The 17,538-nt window shown below is 39.6% G+C and overlaps 1 protein-coding gene across 1 annotated transcript in view; it reads right to left on the bottom strand.

The window, feature by feature from the left end:
- Positions 1-4,700: 4,700 nt before the first annotated feature.
- HSD17B4 (hydroxysteroid 17-beta dehydrogenase 4) overlaps positions 4,701-17,538 on the bottom strand; it is a 127,657-nt gene continuing 114,819 nt past the window's right edge. Inside the window, exons 23-24 of the mRNA XM_065406047.1 lie at positions 7,003-7,130; positions 4,701-5,116 (exon numbers count right to left, since the gene is read on the bottom strand). Of these exons, the coding sequence (XP_065262119.1) occupies positions 5,027-5,116; positions 7,003-7,130 (218 nt within the window). The 3' untranslated portion in view covers positions 4,701-5,026. The remainder of the gene's footprint in view (positions 5,117-7,002; positions 7,131-17,538) is intronic.

The raw sequence follows: 17,538 nt of genomic DNA, 5'->3' as shown, positions 1-17,538 counted from the left end.
CATAGCAGCCCATCTGCTTAGCAATGTAGGTCACTGTGAAGAGATTACCACAGAGTTTCTCTCCCTGCATTGCTCCCTCGCACACACACTGAAGAGACCCCAGTTCAAGGTTTCTGTCCCTATACTGAAAGCTGTCCATTAAACTGGCCTTAGTTGCCTAGATTGCCTCTCTATGCAGATCCTCTCACAACAGCTGCACTGGAACAATTGCATTGTAGACCATTAGACAGGTATTGGATTGAGTACAGAACTGTCAAAGGCGCTTGACTTACACTATTGAACTCACCTCACAAAGAGACAAGATTGACCATGGACCTTACTCATAGGCACTGGCTCTGTGCGTGCTCCAGGGCCCAAGCACCCACCGAAGAAAATAGGGAGTGCTCAGGACCCACAAGCCACAGTCATAGGCAGCACATGACTCTTGCGTTTCGGGAGGCTGGACGTGAGTACTGGAAGCTCCCTAGAAGTGTGGGGAGGCACACCAGTGCCCAGACCACAGCCTTGCCCCACGCTCAGCCCCGCGGCCCCACCCTGCCCGGTCTCCTCCCAAGGCCCCACCCATGCCCCACCCAGAGGCCCCAACCCCACTCTGCCTCTTCCCGCCCCCTCTCCACCTCTTCCCCTGAGCAGAGCCGTCCCTTGGGTACGGCAAATCGGGGCAACTGCCCCCAGCCTCACAGGCGGGGAAGTGAGGCAGGAGGGGTGAGGATGCGAACCGGGGGGGAGGCGAGGAGTCCCCCTACGAGAACCTCCCCCTCCCTCCCAGCGCCTACCGCCTGCCACAGATCAGATGTTTCGCAGCATCAGGAGGTACTGGGGGGAGGGGGAAGGAGCTAGGGCACAGCGCACTCGGGGGCGGAACTGGGTGGGGAAGAGGCAGGGTGGGGGCGGAAGAAGCAGGGCGGGGGTGAGGCAGATAGGCACCGAGTTTCTAATGTCCCGGGCCCCACACCTCCCTAGGGAAAGTCCTGCCCCTGAGACCCCCACCCCCAAGGTGCCCCACGCCGCTCCTCTTCACCTGCTAAGATACCTAAGATAGACACATATTCAATAACTAGAATATGAAAGATGTGTTTAAATATGCTGAAAATAGCCTCCCCCCAAAAACACACACCTCTTCAAAGCACCCACTTGCAAAAACAAAAGTCAGCGCCTGTGACCTCACTCCTAAGAAGCTAAATACAAAATTAATTTCTGCAACTTCTTTCCCCCTCAGTAGACACATAAGCACAACACAAAGGATATATCCAATACCTATAAGAACCACCAATGGCTGGAAGTTGAAGCTAGACAAATTCAGTCTGAAAATAAGGTGTAAATTAACTACTGGAATAGTTTACCTAGGTTTGTGATAGACTCTCCATCGCTGGCTATTTTAAAATCAAGGCTGGATGTTTTTCTAAAAGACATGCTTTAGTTCAAACAGGAATTAATTCAGGGAAGTTGTATAGCCTCTATTTTGCCGGTCAGACTAGATAATCACAGTGGTCCTTTCTAGCCGTAAAAACTATAAAATCTATAAGTAGAGAAAAATCAATGTGTTGTGTGTGTCTAACAGGTTAAATACACACCAACTGAGCATTCTAGATTAAAGGTTTATCATACAGCAGACAAAGACGCATCCTTTGCAATCAATATTTAGGTACATTATTAAATGTATCATTTTCTTGTATACACTTTCATCCCTTTGTGACATGTTTGCCTCACTGTTTGTACAATAATTACTAGCACTCAATACTTTGATATGTTCTCTGGTTATTTTGTCTGCATCTCTGAAGTAGTTTGAGATCTTTTTATGAAAGATGCTGGAGAACAATGATCGTTCTAAATGTCTCACTAAGTGTGATTTGTACTATGCAACAAAAAACCACTGATAGTAAGCCATTTATACACAGAAAGTGTCATGTACAGGAAACAAATATAAGCCATTTATACACAAAGTGTCATGTACAGGGAACAGCTGATAGATTTTACCTCATTTAGTACAGATTTCATTGTTTCATCTGTTGATGTATGGATTTATATTGGCTTCTCCTGTTATTTCCTAGTTTTAAGCCTTTCGGGTGTATGATGCCCTTTCTCAAGTCATGAAGGGATCTGTCCTCTTTACATAAGAAAGCTAGCTGAAATTTCTGTATTATAAGCTTAAATTGGCATTGGGATACTTGATATTTTGTGTATTAACATCCTTTGAAATGTGCTTGAACAGGGTTTTTTGAGATTATAATCTGTATGTTTGTGCTTTTTAGCACTGATCAGATGCCAAGGATAAGGTACAAATACACATTGCAAAGATGTAGTTTTAATGTAGTTTGTGATCACAAGAGTTTTATGCTCCTTGAAAAATAAGCATTCAAAACAAGGGCATCAGTTTTAAAACTCAAATGGAAATGGACTTGACATTCAAAGTTGGGGGAGGGGAACCAGCATTAGCATAAACTGGCTAAGAGCTGTGCAGACTTCCACATCCCAATGCACTGTTAATGACTTGCATGCACCATCTCTGCTCTTCATTCCTGAGCGGCTGTGGAGCAGAGGCTGCTCTCATTATGTCTAGCTCAAGCCAATGTCACTTAAAAAGAATCCAAATCTGAACTGCCTCATGGACACTACATAACTGCCCTTAGGATAGGTACTAAAGAATATTAGCATGTATAATTAACTGCTATACACAAACCATTGTACCCCAGCAGCCATTCTCTAATATGAGGGGTTTCAGTTTCTGACACTGAGAAAATCATATCATTAATTCAGCCAAAGTTGCTTAACTAATGCTAAATAGAAGACAACCTTGTAAAACAAAATGTCAGTCTCAGACATCTTCAGCAATTTGACTATGGTCCATGCACCTGTCTTCTTCTGCCCCCATCCTTTGCTGCAATAGTAACTGTGGATTAAGGAAGGGAAAAAAACCACTTCCCACACAGTGATTCAAGAGATTACTGTATATATGGGAACAAAAAATACTTCCTGGGAATCCATTTTTTCATCTGTTTATTGCAATGAGAAAGGTCAATCGTATAATTAAAGCTGCCGCCTAATCAGAAAGAATCCTCTCTCTTTTCATCCAATGATGCCACTGTAACACAAAAGAAGAGCCTACAAACGTAGCAGGTAGGTTGGCCAACTCTCGCAATATTTTTGTGCGTTTGGTGTTCCCGAACTAGACTACTGAACTGAATGTGACATATTAGCTGAGACCATCTCTCTCAAGTTAGAAATATGGATCAGGAACACTTTTTAGATTTCTTATTCGTGGGTGTGTTGACAAACACAGATTCCCCTTCATCCCCATCCTAAGTTATTAATGTTATGGAATACTCTGAGTCTTTCTTTCTTATCCCAACCTTGCTGCTCTCTTTCCGCTACTGGTTCTCTTTCCTCTACAATGCCTTCCTATCATGGTATTTTACTGTACTTCTTTCACAGAATAGAGGATAACTACTGTTAGTCTCACTGTTTTATTGATTAGCTTGGAAAAAATAGTCTAAGTATTGTATCTGGCACCTCCACAGCAACTCCAGAATGTTCTTCTGGATTCATCTCTATCCCATTTTGTAATATACCTAGCTTTCAGCAGAAAGCAGGAATTTCTCACTTAGCAACTACTTCTTGTTCTGCCATTATGCTGGCCCTCAAAAGAATGATTTCACAAAGGGGAGGTTGACTACTGTGAAGCCTTTGGTGTTGTGAGATAGACATTTTCAGCACTTAACTGCTTTTCAGCTAAAAAGCTCTCATGCAGCATTAATTATAACCATGTAAGCGTCATCTGACCCAATCAGCAGATTGCTGTAGCTGCTGAGCAAAAGTCATTGCAGAGTCAGAGAGCGAAAGTGCAAAAGACTAAACATTTAACTTTGGTTTGTAAAGTGACTCAAAGCAAATGACATATAAAGAAATTCCAAATCAATGTGAAATACAGAGCTCTCATTTCCTCCACCTAATGGCAAGCTCTTGTAGCAGCAGGTGTTAGTGGTATTGACAACAGTACAGAAGCATGTCTACATACTATTTAAATATGAGACATACGTCCCTGTGGTACAAAGTAACTCACTTAACCCCTTGGTTTCTACCTCTTATTGTAAGAGCAGTTGCTGAGAGGAAGGCATTATCCTCCTTATGTGTTATGATTACTATACGGTTGCAAGTCTTGACTTAACTTGCTTTGCAAGTAAATAAAAGTAACAATCTTTCAAGAACACAAAGGAAATTATTAAACAGTAGATCAACTTTCTTTCTTGCAATGCTCCTCTTGGTTCAGGACCTGAACCAGGTCTTTTTCCAACACTGCATATTTAAACATTCTATTATCTTTTACACAGCTATAAACCTTTCCAACCTGCAGCATGAACAACACCTAATTAGTATAATAAATGGCCTGTACTGAAAGACACTGAGAATTTGCATTTAATTGGCACAATGGTAATTAATAGTAAATTTCTCTAAATGGCAGACAACCTGAATGTGGTGATGTGCTGCAAAGTTCAAAGAGCTTTCTTGTCTACAAAAGATAGCAGACTATATGTAATAAATGAAACTGACTTCAGGTTAACTGCTTCTTTAAGACGTTTACAGGAGGCCATAATAAACCACCAAATACACCAATTGCAAAAACAAAACCTTCAGATTCTTCGGCATTTTAAACATCAGACTTAAGCAGTATGAAAGGATTAAAGACAATGATGCAGGAAGGAGGTATCAAAGCATTTTAATGATTAAATTTTCTTTATAATTGATATAGAAATATGTATTTTGTAAGAACTACGCAAGTTTTATTTAAATGAAGTTACAATATGAGAAAATTATGATTCAAACTTTTACTGAGGAACAGAGAAAAAGAGAGTGTTAAACAGATTTATATCAGGTTTTTGTATCTGCAACAATCAAGGAAACATATTAGCAATAAAGTGAATCAGAACATAGACAATAAGAAATGTGCATAAAGATTCAAGCTCTGTTTCTGAAATGACAGCCATTCCTGATCTTCTTAAGGGAACATTGAAGTAGACCATCTAGCAGTTCAGAGTTTGGCATAGTCTTTAAGAATCATCTCCAGCTTCTGGCTCAGCATGATGTTACCTTTCACTTTTAGTTTACCAGAAAAAAATGCCTATAGGAAGCAGAAGGGGAAAAAAATAATTTTCTTCAATTGTTTGCCTACTTCTCAAAGGTCTATTAAAAAAAAAAAAAAAAAAAAACGAACTACAGTAGTAGAGTGAGGTTTACTTTAGACAAGTCCTACAGGACAAACCTCACCAGGAAATGTCCATTAGCTATGAACAGAAGACATTTTAAGCCTCATTGTATATAACACCAAGAATCACAAACACCAAGCTTCTTGAGAAGTACAGGGATGCAGAAGGGTAGTGGTAAATGGAGAAGTGGCGGTAGTTGAGCCATTTCCGAGGGCTCAGCAACGTGGGGAGCGTGCTGGTAAAAGCTGAGCTTCTCCAGTCTCCAATGTCAGAAGTTAACAACTACACAGAGACAAGGCCCCAATCCCATCTTACCAGACACTCTTGAGTTCAGTGAGTGCTAACATCACCCCACAGCTGCAGGTGAGGAGGATAGGAAAAGGATGACTGAACCCTACTCAAATTCACACACAGTCAGCCAGGGTCTCCATTTTTAAATGGGTAAAAAATCGGTCAGTTGACTTTTTTCTTAACACATTTACAATATGCAGTATGCAGGGGAGCACTCACTCGTGCAACCAGAATAATCAGTCTTTGAGCGTTTTCACTGAAATTCCAATATTGCATATTTTTAGTTCTGCTCCTGATTTGAGACTCTTCATAGCCAGTTTAAATGTGGTTCATAATTTTTATGACATTTTAAAACGTGTTTATTTAATCAATATTGCTGTACTTTGGTTTTGCAATTTGAAGGTTATATGAAAGCAAACAAAATTCTGGAATAGCACACTTCTCCATATTCCCATTAACGCAAAGATAAATTCAAATAAGAAATTGATGGAGCCAGTAGTCCAAAATATAAATTGCTATTGTGAACGTCTTCAGGTGGAAAGCCCCTCCTCTCCACAGAAACTCACAGGTGATACTGATGTCTAACAGCAAATATTGTGCATGAAATGCAATCACTTTAATCCTTAGAATACAGAAATGCACAGATTGTCATAAACTTGTTTGTTTAGACCTTGTGCCTGCTATATATAAAGGTCACAAAATATTTGTACTGTATATTCCTACTGCTCATGCAGTATATAGGAATTATATACGAGTCAACATTGTTAGCTCCAAATTTTTAATTCAAAGTCGTCGTTAATTTCAGTCCTGTTGACTGGGATCAAAGAAGAGCTCTCAATATATTATGATAAGCTAATTAAGAATATCCATTTATCTAGGCTATAAACTGAATTATGTTAAATTTGAGACACTTAACTTGTATAACATGCGTTTTTAATTACAAATGAGTAGTTTTAAGCACTTAAGGAGGAACATTTGCAGATGCTCAAATGCAGACTCCTTATTATGTCCCTTTTTTAATCTCCTCCCCTAAGTGATCTGCCTTATTTAGGAGGATTTATGCCTAATTTTAATAGATTTGTGTCTCAGTATAATGCAACAGAAATCCACAGGCCCATGACAACAGTAATGGGCCTTTCTTCTTTATTACATTCTTAATGCACAAAACGTGGGTATTAATCTTGCAAGTCAGAATATTATTACATGTACAAGGTTGATATGAGTTGCTCAGCTAAGATTTCACCAGTGGTAAGTGAAATCTCTCTCTTCGCTTACAATAGGAAAGTGTAGTATCTCATACACGTGTGTGCCATTTTAGGAGTGAGCACCGTACTCTACAGCAGCACTTTTCACAGAGACTCAATATTTCAGTCAGATTACTGGCCTACAAGACAGTCTTTTCTTCTAAATAAGCTGCATGCTAGAAATTGTGCTACTTCAAGAATGTCTCCGAGTAAACGAGTAATATTTCACAATGCGACTGAACATCTCTACTTCACAATGCCTTTACCTTTTGTGGATTAATCTTGCCTAGGACCACCTCCATGAAGTCTTGATCCGAAAGGGTGAAAGTGGTGTCAGCAGAACCCTGTGCTGGCCCTTGATACACCTCACCAGAACCATTCTTTAAGTCAATAGCTGAGGAAAGGAAGTAAAGTTAGTTTGGTTTTTAAAAGAAGACAATAGAAAGAGCCATGTACTGTAATTGATTCAGATTCCAAGACCAAAAGAAACCACTGTAATCATCTAGTCTGACCTCCTTTCGAACACAGGCCATAGAACTTCCCCCAAATGAACTAGAGTATATATTTTCAGGAAAAAAAAAAAATCCAATCTTGATTTAAATAGAGCTACCTTATTTCCAGTCTCAATTTGTCTAGCTTCATCTTCCAGCCATTGGATCATGTTATACCTTTCTCTGCTAGATTGACGAGCCCATTTTCAAATATTAGTTCCCCATCTATGTACATTTAGACTGTGATCAAGTTATCCCTTGATGTTCTCTTTGTTAAGCTAAATCAGGGGTTGGCAACGTTCGGCACAGGCTCGCCAGGGTAAGCACCCTGGCGGCTTGCCAGGGTAAGCACCCTGGCGGGCCGGGCCAGTTTTATTTACCTGCTGATGCGGCAGGTTCGGCCGATCGCGGCCCCCACTGGCCGCGGTTCGCCGTCCCGGGCCAATGGGGGCGGCGAGAAGCCGCGGCCAGCACATCGCTTGCCCGCGCCGCTTCTCGCCGCCCCCATTGGCCCGGGACGGCGAACCGCGGCCAGTGGGGGCCGCGATCGGCCGAACCTGCCGCATCAGCAGGTAAATAAAACTGGCCCGGCCCGCCAGGGTGCTTACCCTGGCGAGCCGCGTGCCAAACGTTGCCGACCCCTGAGCTAAATAGATTGAGCAATTTGAGTCTATCATTATAAGGCATGTTTTCTAATTCTTTAAGCATTCTCCTAGCTCTTCTCTGAACCCTCTCCAGTTTATCAATATCCTTCTTGAATTGTCGGCACCAGAACTGGATACAGTATTCCAGGTTACGCTCAGTTTACCAGGTGATCCAGATTGCTCTGAATCAGTGACCTGTTCTATTGTTTACCAATCCTTTAATTTTTTTTGTCATCTGCAAACTTTATCAGTGATTATTTTATGTTTACTTGCAGGTGATTGACAAAAATGTTAAATAGCGTAGGGCCAAGAACCAACCCCTGAGAGACCTCAGTGGAAACACACACACACACACACACTGAATGATGATTTCCTGTTTCCATTTTGAGACATATCAGTTAGCCAGGTTTTAATCCATTTAATTTTTAATAAAAATGATTAATTACTATTACACGCCTATGTCTGTGTCTAACTTTTGTGTTACCAGCCTTTTGGGAAATCTGTTTTTTAAAACCAAACAGAATATAAAGGAAACTCAAATGACATGCCCTTCCGGTAAAAATATCTTACAATGAAAAATTGTGTTAGATGTGTGCTAAACTCGGTATTATAAACACTCAGGAGTAAGACTGTAGCGATGAAATGATGATGGGTTTTAATTTCAAACTGCACTTCGTTAAATTATTATTAGGAAAGGATGAAAGGGGGACTTGAAAGATACATTTCCTGATAAATACATACCTAGATTACCAGCTACAAATTGGAGTCATTTTATTTTGATGAATTAATACAAAGCTAATCATAAAAGCTCCATAATTATGCTATTCTTCTCTAATCACTACTGTTGCCTGCCATGATAAACAAAGATCTACCAAGCATGAGTTGATAGGTTTGAGGCAAATAAATTATTCTGCCTGATTAATCAGTGTTTTCCTACCTCAGGCACTGAGATCTTTTGATCTTCAGGTAACAGTCAAATTTCATAGTTTGACAAAGCTTTTCAGATTTCTGCAGAATTCTGTGATCTTCACTTGGTTAAATGTCTGAGCTAGCAGATTGTATGTTTAATATTCAGACAGCAAATGACATACAGCTGTTCTCATAAAAACCTACAGTTTAGATGAGTTTAGCAGGGCAAAAATGGGCAACTGTGGTCCAGAAAGATTAAACGTGATGTACATGTACAATACAATAAATCTTATTACTGATTAGCCACTACTCTTTTCTAGAACTTTTTGTTCTGGCCAGCCCCACCCACCAAAAGATGTGTGTGATCATGATCTCACTGTCAAGTACACTTACAGTATAGTTAGTACTGGAAATCCCTAGTACAATTTTGAAAGGGAAATAAACTTTAGCAAGGGAAGAGACTAAACTGCTCCATGCCAAGAAAGCAAAACACATCTGTTTAAGGAGGAGCAGGTGGGCAGACTTTGCTCAACACTGAGCTATCTCATGTTGGAAAAACAAAACCACATCTTTCAGAAAGTTTCCAATTCAAGTCTCAAGTTTCTGTTCAAAGTGCTTCAAAAAAAGTCTAGATTCAATTTTTTTAATACATGGTTTTTAAGAGTCGCCTATAGGAAAAGGAATCGCCGATAGTTTAAAAAAGCTTCATATTTTCTTGCACAACAATTGCAAAAAATAAATATAAACAATAACAAAGGCAATATCCACACAACATTTTTTTAAGGTTTTGCAAGGTACTGTATATTACAACTGCAGCAAGATCTTATTTTTGTAATAAAGTTCTACATATTTTTAGCATGTAGGCTTGTGCCCTTTTCATTAAAGACAGCATTATTAAAATCTGTGTTTGCAAATTTTGACCACTTTATAGAGTGTTTTCCTTGATTTAAAGAGTATCTTAAACTTTGCAAATTCTCTCTCCTTCTGTTAAAGAAAGCCAAAAATTCCTCAAAGTGTCTCTGTAGCTTGAGAGGCCTACTTCCCCAAACAAAATGCCCTGCCAAAATAATCTACTAGAAGACACAAAGGGCAGGTACTACGTTGCTTGGTTAGAAGAATATTATGACAGGATGCACTTTGCCAATTCATTTTCACAGTTTGCAAATTCCCAGCCATTCCCCTTGCACCCCCAGCAGTGTAAAAATAAAATAATTGTCAAGTTGATGTTTCTGACATTACAGAGTCCCAGCAGTTTCACTCTCGTGGAGACTTCAACAGTTTTCATTATTGACCTGATGTTAACCCCCTACTAAGTTTCTGGAAACTGCTCTCTGAATAAACTGTATCATGTGTAGCCTGCCCCCAAAGGACAGCTGCTTTAAAAGTTTGAGGTAAATCCAACAGACTGTGTTTGAGGACTGGTAATATTTTTAGAAAGTGATGATTTTTTCTTTTTTTGAAACTGTTCTAACATCTGCATGTCCACTCATAACTACAAGCAAATTAAAAATGTTAAGTTTGTCATTTACATTAATGCTGAGTGAGAAATGGCACATGGGACAATTACTACCTACTTGGAACATACAATTTAGTTATCCATGCATGTTACAACTTAAGAAACAGATCTGGTGACTATCACCAATTCTGCAGGGTAAAAAAAAAAGGGGGGGGGGGAATAGGGAGAAGGCTCATGCATCACAAATGAAAAAAAACAGAGACTCCTTGATTAAGCATCAAGATAAACTTATTTCCCTGTATATCTCCAAACACCAGGTACAAAACTAAAAAGAGGAGGAGTATCCGCAGTAGATCTTAGGCAGCTGGGTGCCAATTCGCTTCAAATTAGATGAGCAGAGTGGTCAGATTTTGTTGCCTTGGGTCAACCCTTCCCAATCATTTGTAGACCTGCAGACAATGGTCAGATACACTTAGATCTAATATGAACATAATAATATGCCAGATTAAAACCAAGTTTCATCACCATGTTACAAATATATCTGATTAACAAAAAGATTTTTTCATTTTCATTATTTGTACTATTTGTTTGCTTTTTGCATTTAACTCAGTTTGAATAACAAAACTAGATGGGAAACTAAGCTAGACTAGCTTCACTTTTTCTTTGTCTATGTCAATTTTACCTTTGGGTTTTTCATGAACTAGCAAAAATGCTGCAATGTTTTGGTTGCAAATGCAGCAAGGGAATGTTTGTTAAAATACTATTGCCATTAGAATACAAGTGTAAGAAACATTAACATTTGTTTTGTGGGGCTGTAGAAGCTTCCCTCACATCTCTTTGGATCTTGGCTACAAACAGTGCAAAGTCCTTTTTGAGACACAACCTCTGCTGAAAAATTATAAGCACCATAAGTAAGCCAACTACTGACCGCATAGGCTGTGTAGGTGGAACATACAAAATTCCAGTGAATCAGGAAATGTGGATTTCACAGGCGTTACAAGCTCCTCGGGTTATGCTGACAAAGCTTAACTTTCAAGCATTCTTGAATATGGTTCTGCTCATGCCCCAGAGAAGTTAAGGAAATTATGAACGCAACCAAAATAGCAAAACTAATGGAGTTTGTAAGACATAGGGCTTTTTTCTCTTAAGTCTAAAACTTGGGAAAATTAAACAGATAAAAAAAATATGACAACTAAAAATTCTTAACTTTCTAATCTTTTTCTTTACCTTCTCAATTAATTATGAAGGGTCAGTTTATTTGTCCATAGATTTCTTCTGAACAGATCTAATGTCTTCTGCTGAGACTGGAAGTTACTTAACTAAATCGGGCGGACCGGATGATCTTCATCCGAGAATATTAAAGGAACTGGCGCGAGAAATTGCAAGCCCATTAGTGATAATTTTTAATGAATCTGTAAACTCGGGGGTGGTACCGTTGGACTGGAGAATAGCTAATGTGGTTCCTACTTTCAAGAAGGGGGAAAAAAGTGACCCGGGTAACTACAGGCCTGTTAGTTTCATATCTGTAATATGCAAGGTCTTGGAAAAAATTTTGAAGGAGAAAGTAGTTAAGGACCTTGAGGTCAATGGCAATTGGGACAAATTACAACATGGTTTTACGAAAGGCAGATCGTGCCAAACCAACCTGATCTCCTTCTTTGAGAAAGTAACAGATTTTTTAGATAAAGGAAATGCGGTGGATCTAATATACTTCAATTTCAGTAAAGCGTTTGATATGGTACCGCATGAGAAATTATTGGTTAAATTGGAAAAGATGGTGATCGATATGAAAATCCAGAGGTGGATAAAGAACTGGTTAAAGGGGAGACTGCAGCGGGTCATACTGAAAGGTGAACTGTCAGGTTGGAGGGAGGTTACCAGTGGAGTTCCTCAAGGTTCAGTTTTGGGTCCAATTTTATTTAATCTATTTATTACTGACCTCGGAACCAAATGTAGAAGTGGGCTGATAAAGTTTGCGGATGACACAAAGTTGGGAGGTATTGCCAATTCAGAGAAGGATCGGGATATCCTGCAGGGAGATTTAGATGACCTTGTAAACTGGAGTAATAGTAATAGGATGAAATTTAATAGTGAGAAGTGTAAGGTGATGCATTTAGGGATGACTAACAAGAATTTTAGTTATAAGCTGGGGACGCATCGGTTGGAAGTAACGGAGGAGGAGAAGGACCTCGGAGTCCTGGTTGATCGCAGGATGACTATGAGTCGGCAATGTGACGTGGCCGTGAAAAAAGCTAATGCGGTCTTGGGATGCATTAAGCGAGGTATTTCTAGTAGGGATAAGGAGGTGCTGCTTCCGTTATACAAGGCACTGGTGAGACCTCATTTGGAGTACTGTGTGCAGTTCTGGTCTCCCATGTTTAAAAAGGATGAACTCAAACTGGAACGGGTACAGAGAAGGGCCACTAGGATGATCCGAGGAATGGAAAACCTGTCGTATGAAAGGAGACTCGAGGAGCTCGGTTTGTTTACCCTAACCAAAAGAAGGCTGAGGGGGGATATGATTGCTCTCTTTAAATATATCAGAGGGATAAATACCAGGGAGGGAGAGGAATTATTTCAGCTCAGTACTAATGTGGACACGAGAACAAATGGATATAAACTGGCCGTCGGGAAGTTTAGGCTTGAAATTAGACGACGGTTTCTAACCATCAGAAGGGTGAAGTTCTGGAACAGCCTTCCGAGGGAAACAGTGGGGGCGAAAGACCTCTCTGGCTTTAAGATTAAGCTTGATAAGTTTATGGAGGGGATGGTCTGATGGGATAACGTGATTTTAGTCAATAGGTCAATAATGTGCCATCGCTGGTAATTAGTATCAATGGTCAATGAGGGTCTGGGCTGGAGAATCTTGCCCGCATGCTCGGGGTTCTGCTGATCGCCATATTTGGGGTTGGGAAGGAATTTTCCTCCAGGGTAGATTGGCAGAGGCCCTGGAGGTTTTTCGCCTTCCTCCGCAGCATGGGGCAGGGGTCGCTTGCTGGAGGATTCTCTGCAACTTGAAGTCTTTAAATCATGATTTGGGGACTTCAACAGCTGAGTCAAGGGAGAGAATTATTCCAGGAGTGGGTGGGTCAGCTTTTGTGGCCTGCATCATGCGGGAGGTCAGACTAGATGATCATAATGGTCCCTTCTGACCTTAAAGTCTATGAGTCTATGATTAGGTACATCAACTTCTCTCTTTTTTGTCAATTCTATGTTGAATAACCCATGTTTGTGTGTGTGTTTTAGTATGATCTTATTTTTAAAGGAAAAAAATAAACTGAACTTCGATGGCCTGAATTTAAGACCATCTATTCCACACAGCTTTGGAATTTATAGTCTACAAGCTGAATTAAAATGAATGACGTTGTAAAGGTTATTGCTAGTTAAATAGACTGGTGCTACTAACATTGGAGTTGCCATTGAGAATTCTTGCTGCAATGAGAAATACTTGAGTCCACATGCCCCATCCACTTAACGAGAGATGCCCAAACAGAAACCTTGCCCTGCTGTGTAGTGATAAAATGCACAAGTCATTTAAATACAGAAATACAAAAAAAAATTGGTGCTTGTAAATTTAAGGAAGAATAAAATTATTGGCTGTCAGAACAGAATTTTAGATGATTCCTCCCAAAGCCACTGATTTCTTTCATTTCCCCCCGACACTAGACTCAAGGACATTAGCTGGAGATGCTGGAGCCACAGTATCACCCAAGACAGCAATAAGCTGCAGGGCCCAGATGGTTTCTTGAGCTGTCAACTGCTGCAGATTGCACAACAGCACAAAGCAATGCAAAAGTGACAAGTCAAAAGATTAGAAGACAAGGCAGCACAGCTGAGTAACAAATTTAATAATGGAAGGAAGCCCAGCAGGTAGGCCAGGAGAACAGTAAACACTGTCAGTAAAGGCCCGGGAGACTTAATCTGATTGTGGGCTTTGGCAACAGAAGCCTGAAGAAAAGCTAATGAAACAATCGAGACCCCAACATCATCGGTGTAAACTAAAGGCTTGTAACAAAGAGGAGAATATTTCTGTTGTCTCAGTGAAAATATGTCAACAATTTTAAATGTAATTGAGACAAAAAGTATGCAATATTAATTCATAAGAACCAACTTCTAAATCAAGTTATTTCTCTGACAATTTCCTATCTCCTCATTTCATAGCCCAGTTACTGTAGCCACCTTTTAAAACGGCAATTTTAGGATGATGCTAAAGGGGAGGCAAGGGGAATTCTTACCAAGTTATATTAAATTAGCACATTATAATTGCAAAAGCTTAACATTACTTAAATGCAGCAGGTCATCATTAAATATTTATTGTGAAAAATACTGGGCCAAATTCAGACCTAAGGTAGTGTGTAAATGCACTGACTTCAATGGTCTTGTGCACTTTTACAGGAGATCTGAATTTGGTCAACAGTATTGAGACAACAATTAAATCAAGTTACGCCAAGGGCATTGGGATAGAAGTTGAACATTATGCTCTTTATTACATATAAAAAACCTGTTACAGGAACATTAGGTTGCAGGAAATGCTAGAATTAACATTACCTATGCAACTATACTTTGGCATCTTTGTTCATATGTATTATAACAGTCTTGCCTGTCATCACATAAGGAATGCCACAAACAGGAATAGAACCAAGCTTTCCTGGCTCCCAGTCCAGTTCTTAATCATGAGAACATTCTCTCTCTCTTTAAAAAAAAAGGAAAGAAAACAACAAACTAACTGCCTGCTTCACTTTCACTTTGTGAAATGAATTAGGCAAGGATCCAGTAGAACAACTGGCATGATGATGATGTATTTGCAGACTATATCATAATGAATATGAACAAACAGGCAGAAGGTGGCATGGGCTATGTAACTTTTGAGTGCTTGACTTTGCTACCTTGAGCCTCTTAATTTTTAAGAAATGTAATATACCATAAAAAAAAAAAAAACTCTACAAAGAAACCCCATCATGCATACCCATACTGCCTGGGTCATCAATTTTAAATATTATATTATGAACAAAAAGGATGACCTCCTGAGGTCCCTTTCAACCCTGATATTCTATGATTCTATGATCCTGACAATGGTATTGATCCATTACTAGATGGAAATAGTAAAATAATCAAGAATAATGCAGAAAAGGCAGCAGCATTTGATAAATATTTCTGCTCTGTATTTTGGGGGAAAACAGATGATATAGTCTCATCATATGGTGACAACACACTTTCCATTCCACTAGTATCTCTGAAGGGTGTTAAACAGACGCTACTAAAACTAGACATTTTTAAGTCAGCAGGATGTATGCAAGAGTTTTAAAAGAGCTGGGTGAGGAGTTTGCTAGACCATTCATGTTGATTATCGATAACTCTTGAAACACTGGGGAAGTTCCAGATGACTGGAAGAAAGCTAACTTTATGCCAATTTCTAAAAAGGGTAAACAGGATGACCCGGGTAATTATATGTCTATCAGCCTGACATTAATCCCGGGCAACATAATGCACTGGCTGATAAGGGACTCAATTAATGAAGAATTAAAGGAGGTTAATGTAATTAATGCAAATCAGCATGGGTTTATGGAAAATAGATCCTGTCAAAGTCACCTGATATCTTATTTTATTCAGATTATAAATTTGGCCAATAAAGGTTTTAGTGTTGATGTAATATATTTAGACTTCTGTAAGGCATTTGACTTGGTGCCACACAACATTTTGGTTAAACTAGAATAATATAAAATTAATGGCACACATTAAATGGATTAAAAACTGCCTAGCTGATAGATCTTGTTCAGCCCTCTCAGTTACTCCCTTTTGGGGAATGGTACTTCTCATCCTCCAAAAAATAGGGGTAAAATAAAATCTGTGAAGTACACAGAATTATTAATACCAGTAATGGAGGAAGTAGGATTAGAATTAATGCTCTCCTGGTTCCCATGCCAACATTCCTTTTCCTAGCCCAAAAGGATAGTAGCGGCTACTGCTCCTGCAGTGCCTGTTGCTCTCTGGAGTTCACAACCTGTGGATCTTGGGAGCATGTTCAGCACAGATTAAAATTTCATAGATTTTAGCAACAAACCCCTAACAAGCTCTACTAAGAATGTGTAAATAGCAATTTTTAGAGACGTACTACTCAGTCAAAATTGAATGGATTTTCATGGGGATAGCAAAAGGCACATCTTGAAACTTCAGAATTAGCTCCTTGCCAAATGTTAAGTTCCTGTTGCAACTCATGGAAGCACTAGTGCTCTTCAAAGAAGTGGTTAGAAAATGTTAACATTAACAAAATGACTGATTTTCTTTATCCTTCTCAGAAACAGCTGAACTGTTTGCATTGAAACTATTACAAAATAAAAATCAATGTGAGGCACAGACCATGCATGGAAAGTTTCAGCTCAAATGGTTGAGGGGGTTTATAATGGAAAATTGTCAGCAAACTTTATTTTATGCGTATACCCCAGTTCTGCCTACAATGAGTCCTGGTATTTGTGGGGTAACAAATATTGAAAAAAAACAGAGTTCCTCACACAGAGTCCAGGGTGTTTTGATATCACTGCTTCTAGGGCCTGATCCAAACCCCACTGAAGTTAGAGACAGTTTTTCCATTGACTTCGGTGGGCTCTGAATCAAGCCCCTAGTCCTGGTCAGCACCAGGAAGTAAATGAAAATTAAAAACAGCAGCAAAACCTGCTAAAACATTTTCAAACCCTAAAGAAATGGCCAGATTCTCTCTGGTGGCTGGAATCACCTGGTGCAGAAGAGGTGGAGGTGATCGTTAAAGGACCAGTTATGTTCCCTTGTTAGTAAGGGGTATCTCCAACAGAGGATACAAGAACAAATTACATCCTCTTCCCACTGGCCAGGGATGGAGCAGAGAGAACATGGCCAGACCAAAGTTTTTCTTGAAATGAGGGAAAAGGTTCAGATTGGTTCTTAATTTATACAAAGCAGTGCCCCTCTTTCTGGATAGCCTATTCATGATATCGTACATTGGCATTTCACACACATAAATCAGGTTGAATTCCTCCAACACAACAGGCTGGTATGGGAGGTAAAGCCCTTGGGTAAAAAGAGGTCTTCAGCTGTTTCTAGTCCTATTACTGCCGCCTTCAATGTATGTTTGTGAGAGAGTAGGGTTGGAAAGGCCACTCGCCACAAAAACACAAAGCATGGTGGTTCAGAAATTAAAAAGGGATTATAATAAATTGGTGACTTAGACAGAAGATGATTTAAAAATTTATTCAGAGTAAGAGGGCAAAGGCCACTTAATTTTTCAGATAGGGTAATAAGAGTGAAGAATCACTCTAACTGTGATGGTTA

The sequence above is a fragment of the Emys orbicularis genome, chromosome 6, assembly GCF_028017835.1.
Source record: "Emys orbicularis isolate rEmyOrb1 chromosome 6, rEmyOrb1.hap1, whole genome shotgun sequence".
In the NCBI taxonomy this organism is placed as follows: Eukaryota; Metazoa; Chordata; order Testudines; family Emydidae; genus Emys; species Emys orbicularis.
Note: the sequence above shows the minus strand (reverse complement) of the source record. Positions and strands in the feature narration are given on the sequence as shown.